This window comes from Eulemur rufifrons, chromosome 9, assembly GCF_041146395.1.
Source record: "Eulemur rufifrons isolate Redbay chromosome 9, OSU_ERuf_1, whole genome shotgun sequence".
Taxonomy (NCBI): Eukaryota; Metazoa; Chordata; class Mammalia; order Primates; family Lemuridae; genus Eulemur; species Eulemur rufifrons.
Window position 1 is genome coordinate 38,994,201 of NC_090991.1, and position 18,854 is coordinate 39,013,054.

General features: G+C 43.7%; 2 protein-coding genes across 3 annotated transcripts; one reads left to right on the top strand and one right to left on the bottom strand.

Moving 5' to 3' along the window:
* Window positions 1-257: 257 nt before the first annotated feature.
* Window positions 258-7,285, top strand: CNTD1 (cyclin N-terminal domain containing 1). The gene is made up of 7 exons (XM_069481465.1): window positions 258-426; window positions 3,505-3,580; window positions 3,837-4,011; window positions 4,988-5,150; window positions 5,655-5,799; window positions 6,441-6,537; window positions 7,115-7,285. The coding sequence occupies exons 1-7, from the start codon at window positions 258-260 to the stop codon at window positions 7,283-7,285; spliced, it is 996 nt and encodes a 331-aa protein (XP_069337566.1).
* A 1,136-nt stretch (window positions 7,286-8,421) lies between these two features.
* On the bottom strand, window positions 8,422-18,854 carry BECN1 (beclin 1). 2 transcript variants are annotated; one of them, XM_069481466.1, is made up of 12 exons: window positions 18,730-18,854; window positions 18,355-18,483; window positions 16,378-16,445; window positions 15,099-15,157; window positions 14,346-14,436; window positions 14,103-14,239; window positions 13,772-13,966; window positions 12,669-12,815; window positions 11,004-11,153; window positions 10,446-10,506; window positions 9,454-9,596; window positions 8,422-8,715 (listed from the first exon to the last, which is right to left on the bottom strand). In XM_069481466.1, the coding sequence occupies exons 2-12, from the start codon at window positions 18,479-18,481 to the stop codon at window positions 8,547-8,549; spliced, it is 1,347 nt and encodes a 448-aa protein (XP_069337567.1). In that variant the 5' UTR covers window positions 18,482-18,483; window positions 18,730-18,854; the 3' UTR covers window positions 8,422-8,546. The 2 variants fall into 2 exon arrangements, with proteins under 2 accessions (XP_069337567.1, XP_069337568.1); XM_069481467.1 differs by lacking the exons at window positions 9,454-9,596; window positions 14,103-14,239; window positions 14,346-14,436.

Sequence of the window (18,854 nt, forward strand, 5' to 3'; positions counted from 1 at the left end):
CCAGAGGGGAAGGGTGGGGGAGGTGGGAAGCGGCCGGGCTTTCTGATTGGCTGACAGGTCCGCGGCCGTTGGGGAGTGAAAAAGCTGTGAAGAGGCGAGGCGGTGGTGGGAATTGGGTTTTCCTCACCCTTGAGGTGAGGACAAGCACATTGGAAGGGGACGAAGAATCCAGGATGTGGCGGAAGACTGGGGAGAATCTAGGGAGGCCGGTTTATACATTCAGCGAACCGTCCAGGTGCTCCAAGAGGCTGGTGAATATGGACGGACCTATGAGGCCAAGGTTGGCCTCCGTCAGTGACTTTCAGTTTGGAGCTGTTGCCACAGAGACGATCGAAGACGCTCTGCTTCACTTGGCCCAACAGAATGAGCAAGCAGTGCAGGAGGCTGCGGGTCGGATGGGCAGCTTCAGAGAGACCCGGATCGTGGGTGTGGCTGCAGGGCCGGGGGTATGGGGGGCTGGGGTATCTGGCTTTGAGGCACCGACCTTGAGATTCAATTTATTTTATTCATTCAAAGAATTTTCGTTAACACCTACTAGCTGCCAGGTGCCAGAGATATAGTGATAAACAATATACACCAGTGCTCTACCCTTGATTTCTTCCACATGTGTAATTATTAGTGACATTGCCTGGGCAGAAGGATGAAATAGAAATATAGTCCTTGCTTTCAAGCCATATGCAATCTTTGAGGGGTATTAGGCCAAATATGCAAATGACTAGGTACAAACGGTTAAGTGGCATAAGAGGGAGATAAAACAAGCTATAGGGATGGAAAGGAGTGACAGGTGATAGGAAGAATGCAGGGAGTGGTCCAGGTTTCAGGTAGACTTTGAAGGAAGGATGCCAGTTTGGCTGGTGAAGAGGGATAGCATGAGTAAAGCCACGGAAATGGGTACAGTGCAGTCCACCTTGGCCAGAGCCTGGGAAGAGTGGTTGAAATTAAGACCAGAAAAAGGTAGTTTGGAGGCATTCCACGTGGAAGACTGAATGTCAAGGGGAGGAGTTTATACTTGTTTTAGTAGGACAACAAAAAGACATTGAAGGTTTTTAAATAAGGGAGTGCTAAGACTATATAACCTCTGCCTTAGTAAACATTATTTTGGCAGTGATATAAAGGAAGGATTCCCCTAGAGAGAGATGGGAGGTAGGCAGGCTGGGGGTCTGCGCCAGTGGTCTAGGTGATAGGGAAGAGGGAAGGACATGGGAGGATGGCTTAAAAACATTTCAGAGGCAAAATCTGGGGTCTGCTGTGGATGAATTTAAGAATTGTTTAGGACAGATGATAGCTTGGGTTTTGGATCTACTGAGTTTCAGGTGCTTTCAGAACGTCTAGAGGAAGGGTTATAGCAAGTTGTTTAAAAAAGTAGGTCAGAAGGGAGGTCAGAACTAGAGATAAATGTTTGCAAGTTGTCTTCATAATGATATTGTTGAAACTGTGGCAGAGAAATGAGCTTCTAGAAAGAAAAAAGAGAAGCAGGCCAAGGACAGTTCCCTGGGAAACATTTTGTGTTCAGGGAATTGGAGTAGGAAGAAGAGTTGTGAAGGAAATAAAAGGAGTGGTTTTGGGAGACAGGAACAGAACCAAGGGGCTTTTGGAAGCCAAGAGAAGAGTTTCAAGAGGATGATGGTCAGCAGTTTCATGTGCTTCAGGGATATCAACAGAAACGAGGATTGTAAAAAGGCCATGATATTTAACAATTTGGACATACTTGCTGACGTTTAAGATCATTTCGGCAAGTTGGTAAAGGTAGAAGCCAAATTGAGAAAATTAGGGAGAAAATGATGAAGTGAAAGCAGCAGGTGTGTAAGGCAGGCTTTCAGGAAATTCAACAATGATAGCAAGGAGAGAGATAGAGCCCCAGTTTAAGAGGGCAGAAGGGAGGGTCTTTTAGTTAATAGTAAATCTGAGTATGTTTGTAAGCGGAGGAGGTGGGGCTGGTAGTGAGGGAAAGGGGTAACCCTCATCCTTTCCACCTAACCCAAGCTCAGTTTTCTTGGCAAATTAGAATGGAAGACAGGGCTGGGTGTGGTGGTTTATGCCTGTAATCCCAGCACTTTGTGAGGCCAAAGCGGGAGGATCACTTGAGGGAAGGAGTTCAAGACCAGCCTGGGCAACACAGGGAGACCTCATCTCTACCAAAAATTTTTTTTAAAAAAAATTAGCCAGTGTGGTGGCCCACACCTGTGGTCCTAGCTACTCGGGACACTGAGGTGGGAGGATTGCTTGAGCCCAGGAGTTGAAGGTTGCAGTGAGCTATGAAACGCACCACTGCACTCCAGCCTGGTCAATGACACAGTGAAACAGTCTCTTAAAAAACAAACAAACAGGAAACAAAAAACAAACAAACCAAAAAACAACAGGAAAATAGAAACAAATGCCCAGATAATTCAAACTAAAACCAAACAAAAATAAACCAATTGCACACACACACACAAAGAGCAAAACTAAGACATAAAGCCAAAAGGATTGGGTAATAACATACAATTATGTATTCTAAGGTTCTGTAACAATAAGTTTTTATAGATATATCTACGTGTAATGTGTGTCAAGGAGATCATTAAACTGTCTTGTGCTAGCTTAACTATTTTATAGTTCTTTCCTAAGAAAGAAAAATTTCTCAGAAGACATATGATAATTTGACTATATGTATAATTCTTTGCTGATCAACGCCAAAAATTCCTGGGTCTGCAGGAGGCTTCTTTGTTGCGAACTGACATTTGCCCTTGTTTCCACCCTCTAATGATATTGCAAGCTAAATAGAATTCTATCTGGGGCTGTTCTTTCAAAGAGAAACAGAGGTGGGTTAAAATCTTGCCAAGGAATCTCACCCTTCCCACCTTCCTAAAGATTCCCTCTCCCCAAATTGGGATATGATCCTTGATTTAGGGGATGTTTCTTCAAGCCACTGCGCAGTAATAAACTTGCTCCTGGGGAGAGGCTCAGCCACACAGATTTATCCAACAAACTGGTGGAGAGACGGTGTCCAGCTGTAAGGTGAATCGTGTTTGTAAAGCAATAGGAGTTCTCCAGAGGGTGGTTACTAAACAAACAATGTCATAAAGAATACTGAAGCTCCAGAAGGGACCTTTCTGTTCCTGCCAACATTCCACTGAAAACAGAAGATGGGGTTAAGGTTTTTATCCATCCAATAATCTTCCTTGAAGCTGGGGGCTCCCAGCATGGTGTAGAGGCCAACTGGACCAGCTGGTATGTTTGTAACTGGCCAAGTCTTTTATCAGCTGAGACCCACATGAAGCTCAGGGGTTACTGAGGGGGCTTGGTAAGCTCTTGTCTTTGGCACTTGATCAGCCTCTTTTTCATGCCTCTGATCTGCCTACTGGCAGCAAAGGAAACCAAGCTCAGCTTTGGTTGTTTCAGTCTCATCTTTCTCACCTCCTGACCCTCCTCCCTGGGCCCCATCATGGCTTTTACACAACGCCAAGAGTTCACAGAGTGGTTTTGGTTGCATCTTGTGAATTAGGCTCTTTTTTCCTGTTTTGGCAGAGTTTGTTTTTCTCCTGTCTGAACAATGGTGTCTGGAGAAATCTGTGAGCTACCTGGCTGTAGAAATCCTAGAAAGGTAAAGCCCTCAGTATAAGGCCTTTGTGAGTGGTGCTTCTCAGAATGGCTAATGTCCCTAAATCTTTAAGAAAAGTCCTGCTTAGTTGCCCCTTAACCTAAGGCCTGGTTTTACACCCTCTCTAACTTGCAAATGTAAATTTCTTAGCCAGCAATTGATATTGGAGAGAATAAAATGTAGCATAGTTTGAAGCACAAACTCCCTTTAGTTGGTGTGGGTGTGGATTGCTTACTCTCTCCTTCCCTTCCTTGCATAGGTTTATGGTTAAACAGGCAGAGAACATCTGCAGGCAAGCCACAGTCCAGCAGAGAGATAACGAGAAGACAGAGTCTCATGACTGGAGGGCTCTGAGAGAGCAGCTTTTCAACAAGTTTACCCTCCGTCTTGTGTCATGTGTCCAGCTGGCCAGCAAACTTTCCTTCCACTACAAAGTAAGGAACTGAGGTTGCTCACAGTCACCTGAGCGTTAGAAAGAAAGCCGCTCATCCAAAGATGGCTGTGAGAACCCTGCTCTCAGGCTAGGTGATAATACTCATGTGCAAATTCCAGAGTGTAATTATGCTTCCTGAGCATACCTCCTACACACACACACACACACACACACACACACACACAGAGTCACACGGAGGCAGTTATTAAATAGCCTGAAGTTCTGTTCTGTTCCCAAAGTGTAATTGCTGGGCCGAAGCCATCATTCACACAGGTCACCTTTCCTCCCCTTGGAATCAAGGACAGTTTACATAAGGTGCCTGAATTGCCAACATACCTATCGGCATTGAAGGTGAACTATTACATTTATAGAGGATAAAATGTTTCCACATCACTACCCAATGCTGATACAGTAAAATATCATTCATCCAGCAAATATTTACTGAGTTTATTCTATGGCCAGATGCTGCACTAGGTGCCATAGCTACAACAGTAAAAATACTGTCTGTGCTCTCAAGGAATGTATTATGTAATGGGAAAAGACACACATTCAAATAGTGTGGAAAAGTGCTCTGATTAGTGTAAATACAGAGGGTTTTGAATGTACCTCATCAGCCTTGGTGAGTCAAGGAAGTATATTTAGAGAAAATGACTTCTAGAAGTGGGGGTAAGTGGGAGATGGGTGGGTCCTAAGAGAAAAGAGAGAAGAGTTAGGGAGAGCAGGGAGAGGAAAGGAAGAGAGATCCAGGTACAGAAAACACCGTGTGTGGTGGCTTGGAAAAGGAGAGCGTGGTGGGTTTGGGACCTGCAAGTAATTCTGAATTATAATCAGAGTGTGAGGGGGGAATGACCAAGAGACAAGACTGGAGATGAAGGCATGGGCTGGATGGTGAAGGGCTTTGTGTACTCTGCCAAGATACATGACCCTTGTCCTGACATCCTTCTCTCCCTCTCCCTGTTTTGTTTTTCTTTCCTCAGATAATCAGCAACGTTACAGTCTTGAGTTTCCTCCAGGCTCTAGGGTATCTGTACACTAAAGAAGAACTGCTGGAGTCAGAGCTTGATGTTTTGAAGTCCCTGAACTTCCAAATCAATCTGCCCACTCCCCTGGCATATGTAGAGATGCTCCTAGAGGTTTTAGGTACTTTATTAAGAGCATCAGGGAATGTGGGTTGGAGACTTCCATAGAAGGCAATAAAAATTGTGCAGAGGGCTTTGGGAGTGGTGGGCAGAACTTGCCAGTGAGAAGCAATGGGAAGCCTGATGGTGTCTCTTGTCTCTGGCTGACTGAAAAAGTGTCCCTCTGGCACTTGTCAGGGAATGAAGTTCAGAGGTCTTAGCCACTGGTTTCTGTTTGGACTCACTAGGTACTTCTTTATTGCAGTATCAAAGAGTTGATTTTATGGAGAGGCATAAGATAAGAGAGGAACAAGTGTTCCCTAATTGTATATATACTATAGATGGAGGTTTCTCTACCCCTCCCTTTGTCCTTTAAAATTGATCTCCAGCTAAACAGATTTTTTATAGTAGAATATAGCAACCAGGAAGCACGATAGCAGCTCCACAGCTTTATGTCACAAGACAGCTGTGGTTATGATCAGATAAGATCCACTAATGCTCCCCACCATGCCCATACTCCACCTAGGATACAACGGCTGTTTGGTTCCAGTCACACAGCTGCATGCAACCTGCCTGACCCTGCTTGACCTGGTCTATCTTCTGCATGAACCCATATATGACAGCCTGCTGAGGACTTCAATTGAGAACTCTACACCAAGTCAGCTGCAAGGGTAGGGCAACTGCTGTATGGTAGGCTCCTTCCAGGTACAGGGAATGAGGAACAAACCACAAGAACTTGGGGAATGGAATTAACCTAGCAAGGCATCCAGTCTACAGGTAACCTACACAGGTTACCTCGTTCTCATTAACTTTCAATATATGCTTGGATGCAGATGACTGAGCCCAATCAGGAAAACCCTAAAGGCTTTTACTTTTAAATTTAAATTACTTCAATTCATTAACATATTTTCTTTCCTTGTTCTTCCTTTATACCTGCTTATAACTTGAGATTACTGGACTGCTTTTATAGTCACTTAGGAAAAAAAGCTGGTCACAGGGTTACGACTTGGACAAAAGTGTTTGATTACTGTAAAGACAGACTGGTTAAAAGCTTCACAGTTACGTTTGTTAAGGAGACAGATGGAACAACAAAAGGCCTATAAACCACTCAGACACCAGACTCCTGTTTCAATCCCGGTTGAGTTGGGGTAGGGTGGGGGAGCAGGTCAGTGGGCTATTACTTGACCATTTCCTTCCATGTCTAAAAATCCAAGATGATCAAAATAATTCATAGTTGAAGTTCTATGATCCTAGGATTTGGAAGATCAAGTTTCATTGTAGCTCTAAAATTAATATGGTTTTAATCACTCAGGGAAAAGTTCATTTCAGTGAAGGAAGACTTCATGCTGTTGGCAGTAGGAATCATTGCAGCAAGTGCTTTCATCCAAAACCATGAGTGTTGGAGCCAGGTATGCACCACTGAGCAGGACCAGCAATGTCAGAATTCATTTAATAGAAAGCAGTCCTCCATCAGTAAAAGGAAAGCAGAAGACAACCTACAGAAGATAAGTGCCAAGACTCAGGATTAGGATGGGTGAGCAGGATTTGAGGGAAAAAACTAGGAGGACTGAAATGTTTTCTTTAGTTTTCCTCTTAGGAAATTGGAAATGGAGGCCCAAGTTCAGCTTGCTCGTTTCCCTTTATAATTATGATCCCCTATTATGTTAAAGTCCAGTAAGTATATATCCTCACAAATAAAGAAAAGGTCAAGGCCTAAATATCCCCCTTGTATTTCACAAAACTTATCTCCAGCAGAGGGAAATGTCTAGCAGAAATGTTCTGTGCTAACACTATCAGGGCAAAGGTACCCCAATGTAATTTGGCCACTGGCAAACACTGGAATCTGGATTTGATCTTCTATGTAAGTTCAGAGACATGAAAAAATTTACATTTGGCCTGAGAGAATACCCCAAGTAATCTGTGTGTTTGTACACTAAAATATGTAGAGATTACTTGGTAATAAGAAATCTGTCTCTATTTCTGAAGGTCATGGGACATTTGCAGAGCATCACTGGCATTGCCTTGGCGAGCATTGCTGAGTTCTCTTATGCAATCCTGACTCACAGCGTGGGAGCCAACACTCCGAGGCGACAGCAGCCTGTTCCTCCCCACCTGGCAGCCAGACCTCTGAGGGCTGCTGCTTCCTCTAACACATGAGGCAGGCTGAATCCGCCAAATATAAACAGCCTTCCGCCACTGCACTCATGCTTCCCTCTGTTTACTTTCATACTCGGGGCACAAAAGTTCCAAGTCTCTTAAAATGTATTTTGTATCCCAATTCCATGCTTATTTTTCTGCATCAGAGAAAGCGTTGAGGTGGACAAGCATGTCCTTTTGTCTTATCAGACTGAAAATGTCAAAGAGCTGAGAAGAGAGAGATTAGTGAAGTTGGTTCACTTTTGTTTAACAAGATAATTTATGGCTTTTCTTTAACTTAATTTTATTAAGAGGGAACATCAGACATGGGGCTAGAAAACAGAGACTATCTGGGTGACCTTGACTGAGCATCAAAGAGGTAGCCCTTATTTCCCCCTTTTTTCACTCCCAATCCTGCCCCTATTTCCCCTTAAAGTTAGTTTAACATTTCTGTTCTGTTATTGAGATTTATACAAATAGAGCTTCCTCAACAGCTATCTATTTTACTAGTGTCTCTTTTTAAAACTAAAACAAACTCATCTCTAAACATTTTTTCAGCAGAACTTCCACATACCTGCACTTGAACTCAATTCTCCCAGAATACAAAGTACTCTATTTTAGTTAAAGAAAAACCCAACAGTGTACCTCTGGACAGTTATCAGACTGTAGCAAATCTTTTATTACAAATAATTAAATCTCTCCATAATGTCTCAAACAACATCAAACACCATTTCATATCTCTAACACAGAGCAGAGTAGGCATCCAGTACTAGAACCAAGTGAGGAGAAGTGTTAAATTTCAAGTTTCTGATCACATCACATGGTGACCAGGCAAAGCTTAGATGTCATTTTCCCACGTTATCCAACTGTGCGACTCAAACATATCACCGTCTCAGTGGAGACAAAAGTTTCTATTTCATATTGTAAGTGCAGGAAGTTGAGAGAGATAAAATCCAGTGAAAACACATTGATCTCAATTCAACTCAGTTAAAAAAAAAAAAAAAAGCAAACTTAAATTAGTTCTTTTCAGGGGAGAAAGGGAAAGGAAGACAAGGGGTTAAGAGTCAAAACTATGACAAGGGCTGGCAGCTATACATGGCATGTTGTAGCTCTGAAAACTGTCATATGATATTTTAAAATAAAGTGGCTTTTGTGGATTCTTTCTTTTGGTATTGTAAACATGTGCTGTTTAATATTACTCAAATTTAATTTAAAACATTTTTGCAAACAAAACAAACTTTAAAGCCTTTAAGGCAAACATCCCCCTAAGGAAAAACGAAAGTCATTTGTTATAAAATTGTGAGGATACCCAAGCAAGACCCCACTTAAGATTCGTCAACATGAACTTGAGAGCTTTTGTCCACTGTTCCTCAGAGTTAAACTGGGTTTTGATAGAATAGGAGCCGCCGCTGCCTCCTGTGTCTTCAATTTTGCCTTTCTCCACATCCATCCTGCAGATGGACACAGCAGAACTCATTAGTAACAGATCCGAGTTAAGTCAGTTCAGGCAAATGGGCAGGGACTTGATCATGGGACCATTCACGTCACTTTATCTATTAAAGAACACTTGGTGAGGAACGGGAGTGTATTTTGGATTTGCATGAAAGCCAAAAATCAAGGAGACTGTCACAAGAGCCTCATTGTCATTGCAGAGTACAGGGACAGGACACACACCCAAACTGAAGAGAAGCCTTGAAGCAGGGAGTGAGCGAGGGTTACAGTACTCCTCACTGTTTTCCTAGGCATCCGTGAACTCGTTGGGGGAGAAGGGAGGCAGAAGAAAAGAAATGCTTTGTTTTGGGGTGATAGAAGCAGCCTTACTCTAGGTAAGAACTTAGGTTTCCATCCATCACTGGGCTCCTACAAAATTTGACCAGAAGAAGCATTCCTGTATATTTCCAAGAGCTTCAAGGAAAAACTTTTCTGAAATTGGAGAGCAGGCTTGAGCTCTGTGCCAAGAAAATCCCCAAAACCATCTAAGGCAACATTCTTTTACTCCAGGGACCAGTGGTCACATTCTGTCCTGCTTGTAGTGTTGGATCAGTTTTTGCCCATCAGTGTCCTATGATTCTGCACCATTTTTTGCTTTCCCACCATTTATACTATGTTTTGCCTCCATTCTTACTGTCACTTCAATTCTGTCCAGTTTGGTCCTACTATAGATTCACTCAGTTTTGGGGGATACTGACCTGTAAGGAAGACAAAAACGTGTCTCGCCTTTCTCAACCTCTTCTTTGAACTGCTGCACACAGTCCAGAAAAGCCACCATTGCATGGTCAAACTTGTTGTCCCAGAAAAACCGCAATCCACCAGAACAGTATAACGGCAGCTCCTGTCCAAGAAGAGAGAACTGGCTATCGGTGTGACACCAAGGCAGGCCACCAGAGACTGTTTCCAAACCTATTTATCTGTAAGTCATGTTCTGCCTGTACCCCACTGGAAACATGTATTGTGGCTAGACTCTATCTTCCACAACCTTTAACAATACAATAATCTTGGGCAAATAACAATGCACATAGAACCATTTCACTATCAGTGGAAATGTCCCACAGGTTGAGCATCCCTAATCTGAAAATCTGAAATCCAAAATGCTCCAAAACCTGAAACTTTTTGAGCACCAACATGACACCACAAGTGGAAAATTCCACACCTGACACCTTTGCTTTCTGATGGTTCAATGTACACAAACTTTGTTTCATGCACAAAATTATTTAAAATAATGTATTAAATTTCTGTTAGCCTATGTGTATAAGGTATAAATGAAGTATACATGAATTTCATGTTTAGACTTGGGTCCCCTTCCCCAAGATATCTCATTATATGCAAATATTCCAAAATCTGAAAAAAATCCCTAATCTGAAATACTCTGGGTCCCAACATTTCGGATAAGGGATACTCAACCTGTAACATCTATATCACTGGGATTCTTTCTCTATCCTAGTGCACACATCCTCCTCTGACCTGCCCACATCCCTTCTCAACAGACTGGAAAAACCTAATTTTTCTCTATAAGCTCCAAAGAGCTAAACCTGAACTAGACAAGATACTGAACACAACATTGGCTCTTCACGAGATAGTCTAAGAAAGAAAGTGAATAATGCCAGCATCAAAGCAAACCATCCATTTTGTTAGAAGGTCTAAGAATTCTGTGTTCCAGTGAAAATGGAGCTTCCCAGAGTACCTTAGATTTGTCTGTCAGAGACTCCAGGTACGAATGGTTTCCATACGGAACAAGTCGATACCTAGAATGGAGATGCAGACAGCAATGGATACAGGACTCCTCCTAAAGTGATCACTGGGAAGTTACAACAGAATGATTTTCCCTCTTCATCCTACTCAAGGACTTTGATTATTCTCAGCCCTCTCTCCCACCTCCTCATAGGATCCACGTTTAAGATTTTGTTTACTGAACAAACCACATTTATTATACAATTGTCTGGGGCCTTTCGTGGACAAATGTTATGTTTTGTTTTAGATTTAAAAAACAAAAACTGAAAATACCCTGAGGAACACTGAAGTTCTACAGATTGTAGGGTGGGGACTGCTGTGGTCCTGCAGCTCAGTGACTGCTCGATCAGTGTGATGAGGGAAAACTAGAAGCAGACAGGGTCTCTGCCCACAGAACACTCCCAGGCCACTGCCAGCAAGGGCTCTTGACATGGTGGAGAGCAGTACCAGGCTGGAGAGACAGATTATATCAAAGACACACCACACCTCAAGAAAGGGCTACATTTCCTACCTCTGAAATTTCAGACCCATCTTATTGGCCAGGGCATGGAGCAGCAACACGGTCTGGCCCCAAGCAGCATTAATCTCATTCCATTCCACAGGAACGCTGGGCAGGCGACCCAGTCTGAAGTTATTGATGGTGCCAAATTGTCCACTGTGCCTACAGAGGAAGGTAGAAGGGCAGGGAAAATACAGGGATTACTTAAAACTTTTGAGAATTCCTACTCTCACCCAAAACCGAGCACGAAATCTCTCATCTTCAGATTCATATATCCAAGCTCTCCTTAGCACTTTAAATATATGGCCAAAGCTTGAGTCATCATCTTTCCCCCTGCTGCTCAGATGCCAAAGCAGAAACCTGGATGTTATCTTTGAATGATCTCTCTCAGCTCCTCCCCTCAGAACTACCTCTGCTGAGAGAAACTCTGCTGATTCTACCTCCTACATCTCTTAAATCTGTCCACTTCCCTCCAAATCAACGCTACTGTTCTTTTCCTCTTTAGATTCATACCGACAAGTCTCCTTACTAACATCATCACCCCTTTCCCCCAAGTCCTTTCCCACATTGCGGGTCAATGAGATAAAATGCAGATGAAGTGGCATTTTATGTCACTTCCCTGCCTAAAATGATTCAATGGTTCCTACTGCCTTTTGGGTCAAGTTCAAACCCCTTAATGAGGCCTATGATATCCTTTAGGAACTGGTCACTCTCCCCTTCATGCTCAAGCTTCAGTCACAATAAGCTCCTTTCAGGTCTCTGCATTCGCCACTCCCTCTTTCCTGTTTCTTTGCACATGTTCTCTTTGCCAGAAACAACCCTCTCCCTTCACCCTCCTCCCCAGACTTCTACTTTATCTCTCAGCTTAAACATCAACATCCTCTGAGGGAAGCTTTCCACGTGGCCTCCCAATTGGATAAAGTACCCTTCTGTATTCTCATAAACCCTGGGCTTATCATTATCATGTTGCATTACAATTGCTTATTATTTATCCATCTCTTCCGCCAGATCGTAAGTAGAAGGTAGACTGCATACTGTATTGTTTGCTGTCACCCTCCTAGCACTTAACATAGTGCCTGTCATGTAGTAGATGCTCAACAGTTATTAGTTAAATGGATAAAACACCAAATAAATTAATATATGAATGACCCTGGGGGTAAGAAATCAGAACCAGGCAGCTAACCAGGTTTTCATGTGGCTGGAGGGCTCAGACCCTTTCCTTTCCTTGGAAGGGTGGATGTCACCAAACTCTAGAACTCCAATATCCTGATTCTGCCTATCCTATCACAAGGAATGAAGGAAACCTAGCTGAGTGAAGATACCACACAGTCCTTTTTTTTTGAGACAGAGTTTCGCTCTGTTGCCCAGGTTAGAGTGCCGTGGCGTCAAGCTCACAGCAACCTCAAACTCCTGGGCTCAAGCGATCCTTCTGCCTCAGCCTCCCCAGTAGCTGGGACTACAGGCATGCGCCACCATGCCTGGCTAATGTTTTCTATACATTTTTAGCTGCCCAGATCATTTCTTTCTATTTTTAGTAGAGACGGGGTCTCGCTCTTGCTCAGGCTGCACACAGTCCCCCTTTTGTGGGAGTTGGGCACCCTGGCTTAGTGGGCAACAGCTAAGGGCCAGCTATGTGCGGTGCTCTCCAGATGCTCCTCACCCTCCAGCTCTCATTACCAGATGTGGAAGGTCGCATTAAAGACGTTGGTTTTCTTTAGCTTGTCCAGCTGCATCTGGGCATAACGCATCTGGTTTTCTACACTCTTCAGCTCATCATCCAGCTCCAGCTGTTGTCGTTTGAATTCACTGTATTCCCTCTGGTACCTGTGAGCAGCCAAGGGGGTCACTGAAGGCTGTGAGTTTGATGGCTAAGTTTCCCTCTCCCCCTGCCTCTGAACAATTTACACTAGTGAGTATGGTTACATCTACCTACAGCACTTTTTATATTTGGCATAGATCCCACTCAGAGGAACATACATGCCCTAGTTGTTTTGCCTGGGAGGGACAGAAATGTCTCAAATTCCAGCTGCCCATATGCAAAAAGGTGGAAGAAAAAAGAACTCTCCCAAACCAAGCCAAAAAACCTCTTGTTATTTCTCATCTTTTTCAGAAGTGAGGTGAATGGGGTAAGAGTGTCTTCTTCCATGAATTGGCCACATGTGGCCTTCTATAGCTTCATTTCTATAAACTTACTGTCCTTGAAATAGTGAACATACAACATTTCCAGTGAAACTTCTTATACTACTCTGAAAAATTTGACTTTCTCTGTCCTTCACTTTCCCAACTTCAGTTAGAGTGGATACTGTTTCTCTTCCACTAGACATCAGGTTCTCTCAGGTCAAGGACAACCATGAAATTTTTGAGCTAGGAGGAAAGAAATGTAGGCTAATATGTTCATCTTTCCAGATGAGGACAGCTCGAAAGTGGCTGACTTATCAAAATGAGCCCATTCCCTATAGGACAGAGCTAAGACTAGAGCCCTGGTTTCTGCATTCTATTTAACCAACACCGTTTTATCATTTAATCATGCTGACTCTTTCATTTCTATAATGCTCTAAAAAAAAAGAAGAAAAGAAAACAATCATGCTGACTCTTCATACACAACCCTCCTAACAAACTTCTAGAAACAGGGCCTAGAAACAACATGCAGGATCTGGCGCAAACATGCTGCTGACTGACAGCTGACTACAGTTTACAAACTAATCAGACACATTCAGCTGGAAGCCATTTCTTCTCCTAGAGCCTCGAGGGCAAGAAGAGAGAATGCGCTGAGTACTCACTGAGCTTCCTCCTGATCCAGTCTCTCAGCTTCAGCCTGGACCTTCTCAAGATTTTCTGCCACTATCTTGCGGTTCTTTTCCACATCTTCCAGCTCCTGGATCAGCCTCTCTTCCTCTAATGCCAGCTCCTTTAGCTCCATCTGTAGCTGCTCACTGTCATCCTCATTCATTTGCTCTAAGATCTCCAAACAGCGTCTGCCAAAGACACAGAGTATACTTACCAGAGAGAACCTGCTGTTCCGTCTGCCTGAGTGGAGCAGAGCTCTTAGGGTAAGGACCAAGCAGCCTCACAGCAGTATCTGCTCAGGGCCCTGGCTCTGGAGGCACTCACTTGTAGTTCTGACACTCATTTTCAGTGACGTTCAGCTGAGTGTCCAGCTGGTCTAAAAGAGTATCTGTGCATTCCTCACACAGTGGATGATCCACATCTGTCTGGCCCGACATGATGTCAAAAAGGTCCCCAGTAACCTGGAAGTGTGGGAGAGTTAGGGTAGGGCCTCCCCCATGCTATCTGCCCAACCACCTCCTCTACCAGCCAGGCCTACTGCTTGACACTAGAATGGGGCCAACTTGCCTTCAGTCTTCGGCTGAGGTTCTCCATGGTGCCGCCATCAGATGCCTCCCCGATCAAAGTGAAGCTGTTGGCACTTTCTGTAGACATCATCCTGCAGACAGCCCCCCGCCCATGGGCCACATGAGGGAGCAGAGAGGCTTCCTCCACCTACTGCAGTGACAGTGGCAGAGACTCTCAAGCACCAGCTGAGGGGCCTCAAGGCACATGCCCACTCCTAGCCCGACTGACCTCCCACGGGTACCTCTCTCCCAAGGGAGGGCCATGCTAGTCTTCCACAGGGGCACTCAGCACGAAGGTTGGCCTGGATGGACTAAGGAGGGAGGGGCATCAAAAATCGATATGTGTGTGTGTGTGTATGGTAGAAAAAGAGGGAGAATCAGGAAAGACCGTTTTTTATTATACTCCTTGCCAGCAACCTTCACCTGCATCAATGAGAGCTAAGGACCTGAACATCTAACGACATCTGCTATTTGAAAACTTCTCAAGAGCCCATCTTTTTTATTAGTCCATCACTCCCTCAACTTTTCTCAATCCTTCATCATTAGAGTTATTGTCCCTTCCCACTGTGTAAATGGCCACAGGAAAAAAATTAATTCTGGAAGATAAAGGGCCAGGTGTAAGGGAATACATCTTTTCTGAAGAGGCTAGGTGATGACTCATCTCCATCACCTGGCTCCAGGTCTTGATTCCTGGGTTCAATTAAAATTCTACTGGCCTTTGGTAAGGAACAGGGGGCTGAGAAGTAGTAGGCACCTGGCTGGAGGGATGAATCTTCGAGAGACACCATCCTGTCGAGTTTCAATAAATGGCTCCTGGGAAAGAAATAAGAGGCATTAGAGTTTTGGCAGCTTAAAGGTGGAGTCTATAATGACAAAGGAAGAAAAATGGTAAAAAATAAAATAAAATAAATAAAAAAATAAAGGTGGAATCTATCTCCCAAACAGTCTCAGAACTATATGGCTTTATTTTTGATGGATAACCACAGAGACTGAAGAAAATGGGCATTATCTACCTAATTCTTGTATATGTAGACTTAGAAAGGACCCATGGTACAGACAAACTTCAACACTCATTTGATTTTTTTTTTTTTTTTGTGGGGAACAGCATTTTTTAACTATGCTATGCTCTATTTATGGCTAAATTTGCATTTTCTCAACATCAGTCAGGGGTAGGGGAGAGAAGAATGTCCTAAAATTCATGGTACAAGGAAAAAGGCAGATTAGACTGCAGTGAAGTTTGCCATAGCATAGACAAAGTAGATAATTTATGTTTTCTATATTTTGGTATTACTAATCTGTGATCAAAATCTTATGACATCTACTGACTTCAACGGCCAGCCCCCTATGCCTGTTTGGTGAAGTCTTTCTCTGGCCCCTGGCTCCTACACTGCCTGCAGGGAGCACTGGCCAGAATTAATGGTCCCCACTCCACCTGAGGTCAGCAGTGGCTGAGTAAATACCCCAGCTCCCTTGCTACTTGGGCAGGATAAATCTCAGGTGTGTCTTCAATACTATCTCACAGAATGTTCCACAGCCGCTCCATAGGATCACTGACATTATCACAGTTTAAAAACGACACTGACAATCTTTTCTGTTCAGGTTAATCATACAATTCACTGTACAAACCAAGGTGCTTTTAAGAATGGAGAGAAGTGGATATTAATAACTTGCTAGATCAACAGATGCAAACCAATGCCCTGGAACAACCTGGATACACAGGTCAGCCTATCCCTGACTGATGATGATTTATAATTCTGCTTCAAATAAAGAGCCTCTCCCAACATTTTTGAATGGATGCTTCATTCAGTAACCTTGTGACCTCAGGTGCACTTCTATTTATATATCTCCAATGATGCATAGTGGCCTGATCATGTAGAAGGTCTCTTGTTAACCAGAGATCCACAAAATCTGGGGGCTCTAGAAGCACCAAGTACCCTGCAGAAACCAAGCCTGCATTCCTGTGTTTTCACATCAAATCTCCCACTTAGAATGTTTATTGTATGAGGAGGATAGGGAGAGGACACTTCTATTACCTCTCCTGAGTTAGCCTCTTCCTCCTGGGTCTCTCCTGGTTTCGCCTGGGCTGTGGTAAGTAATGGAGCTAAGGGCAAGGAAAATATTGGGTCAGAAAGTCTTATTAAAGCAGGAAGGCATGGGAAAGCATGGGAAAAGAATCTGAAATATCCTCATGACCACCCCCATCTCCAACTTTTTCTTAAAGTACCATTTACACAAAGAAGAATCTGTTGTCCTCTCCATCCCCATTAAATCAAATTAAGGAAATGTTAAAAAATTTAAGGCAAATGGTATCATGATTACTTTTAAAAGAGTCCTTATCTTTCAAAAATACAGAAATATTTATGGTATTTATGTTTGGGATTTGCTTCAAAATAATTTGGAGTGGGAAGGAATGGATGGGCCTATAGATAAAACATGATTAAATATGTGTTGATTACTGCTGAAACTAGGTGATGGGTACACAGGGGTTCATTATATACTCTGAAATTTTCCATCAAGAAAGTTAACATTCCCTTTCCCCCAGAATAACTGGGAAGGAACACAAGGAAACTTTCAGGGAAGATGAAACATTTCTACATTGCAATGATCCAGATTACGTAAGTATATCCATTTGTCAAAAATATACAGCTAAGATTTGTACATTTCAATGCATGAAAGTTTACCATTTTAAAAAAGTGTGAAAAACATAATAATTGAGTGGGGGATGGGAGATGATAGATAATATAAGAATGGCAGAATGTGGCTAATTTCTTTTGTGACAGAAGCTCTCAGCTGGGGGATGGATACAAGGGAGGTCATTATACTATTCTCTTGACGGTGTATGTTTGAAATTTTCCATAATAAAAAGTTAAAAATCTATATTAAAGAGTTAATTCCAGGCCAGGCGCGGTGGCTCACGCCTGTAATCCTAGCACTCTGGGAGGCCGAGGCGGGTGGATCGCTGGAGGTCAGGAGTTCGAGACCAGCCTGAGCAAGAGCGAGACCCCGTCTCTACTAAAAATAGAAAGAAATTATATGGACAACTAAAATATATATATACAAAAAATTAGCCGGGCATGGTGGCGCATGCCTGTAGTCCCAGCTACTCGGGAGGCTGAGGCAGTAGGATCGCTTAAGCCCAGGAGTTTGAGGTTGCTGTGAGCTAAGCTGACGCCACGGCACTCACTCTAGCCCGGGCAACAGAGTGAGACTCTGTCTCAAAAAAAAAAAAAAGAGTTAATTCCCTCTGAAAAAAGAGAAATCAGTTAATAACAGCAACTAATATCTATTGAGTACTATTTGCCCAGCATATTACTATTTGTGTGCTTTGTCATATTTGAACCTCACAACTACCTTATGAGGCAGTTTGACATTTTACAAATAAAGAAACCAAAAAAAACAAGGCTTACAGAGGTGAAGTAATTTGCAAAAAGTCATTCAGCTAGTAAATCACAGCCAGGATTTAAACCCAAGCAGACTGACTCCAGACCTATAAGCTTATTTAAGCTGCCTATTCAGTCTTCTCAATTTGTTTTCTAACTTCATCTCAATTCTTGGGACTTTGAGACTCTATTCCTCCACTTACCAGCTGTTGGACCTTGGGTAAATCACTTAACCCCTCTGTGCCTCAATTACTCATCTGTAAAATGATGTAATGATGGTATTACTCCACAGGGCTTGTTGCAGGGACTAAATGAATACGTGTAGTGCACTTGGCATATGGTAAATTTTCAACAAATGCCGATTATTATATATACATATTCCCTTTCTCTGAAGCAGGAGCACAAAAATAAGGACCTTTTTTTTGCTACAGAAAGCTCTCAGAAGCGCACATCAGAACTCCTTTACGTTCCCGATGAGAAAAAGGGGGAACAAGAGAGATGAAATAACTTTCCCTGGTTCACACGCCGAGTCTGTGGCAAACTACACAGATAGCCACCATAAGAACTGTATCTCCAAAGCTGCCCACCTTCCGCATTCTTGACCACCCTCTTTCCAAGGGTCTCGCTGACCTGTGAGCTCCTGAATGGTGACACGGTCCAGGATTTTGAAGCTCGTGTCCAGTTTCAGGGGCTGGCTGCAGCGCTGGCACACGAAGCTCACCTGCATGGTGCTGTTGGAAGTCTTAGACCCCTCCATCCCTGCGGCGGTGGAAAGGAGGCGATGTTAGGGAGAATAGGCACCCTTGAACCTCTGACCCAGGACTACCACCTGCCTTGGTGGTAGTGGTGAAGGGGATGAAGCCTGAGCGGCGCCGTTCCCTTCAGGAACGGTATGATACCAGGCTGACCTGCTTCCGGGGCAGCCTGGGCAAAGGCAGTTTAGAGCCCAGGGTCAGGGAAGGGTCTCCCTTCTAAGGTCCCAGTTCAGCCCCTGACGCTCTTCACCTCGGGACCCCGGAGCCCGCCACCCAGATCCAGTCTACCGCGGGGGCACCGTGGCTTCGGGTCTTCCCCGGAGCGAGGCCTCCAGAACTGCCATCGCCCTGTCTTTAGCTACTTCCCGGTCCGCC

Bases quoted from the DNA above. Each gene is read 5' to 3' on its own strand.
- BECN1 (XM_069481466.1), bottom strand. From the start codon at position 18,481: ATGGAGGGGTCTAAGACTTCCAACAGCACCATGCAGGTGAGCTTCGTG. The intron at 10,507-11,003 runs GTAGGAAATGTA...TCTCCATTCTAG, and splicing joins ATGGGTCTGAAATTTCAGAG to GTATCGACTTGTTCCGTATG. The intron at 9,597-10,445 runs GTACTCTGGGAA...CTTCTTGGACAG, and splicing joins CTCTGACAGACAAATCTAAG to GAGCTGCCGTTATACTGTTC.
- CNTD1 (XM_069481465.1), top strand. From the start codon at position 258: ATGGACGGACCTATGAGGCCAAGGTTGGCCTCCGTCAGTGACTTTCAG. The intron at 3,581-3,836 runs GTAAAGCCCTCA...TTCCTTGCATAG, and splicing joins GCTGTAGAAATCCTAGAAAG to GTTTATGGTTAAACAGGCAG. The intron at 4,012-4,987 runs GTAAGGAACTGA...TTCTTTCCTCAG, and splicing joins AACTTTCCTTCCACTACAAA to ATAATCAGCAACGTTACAGT.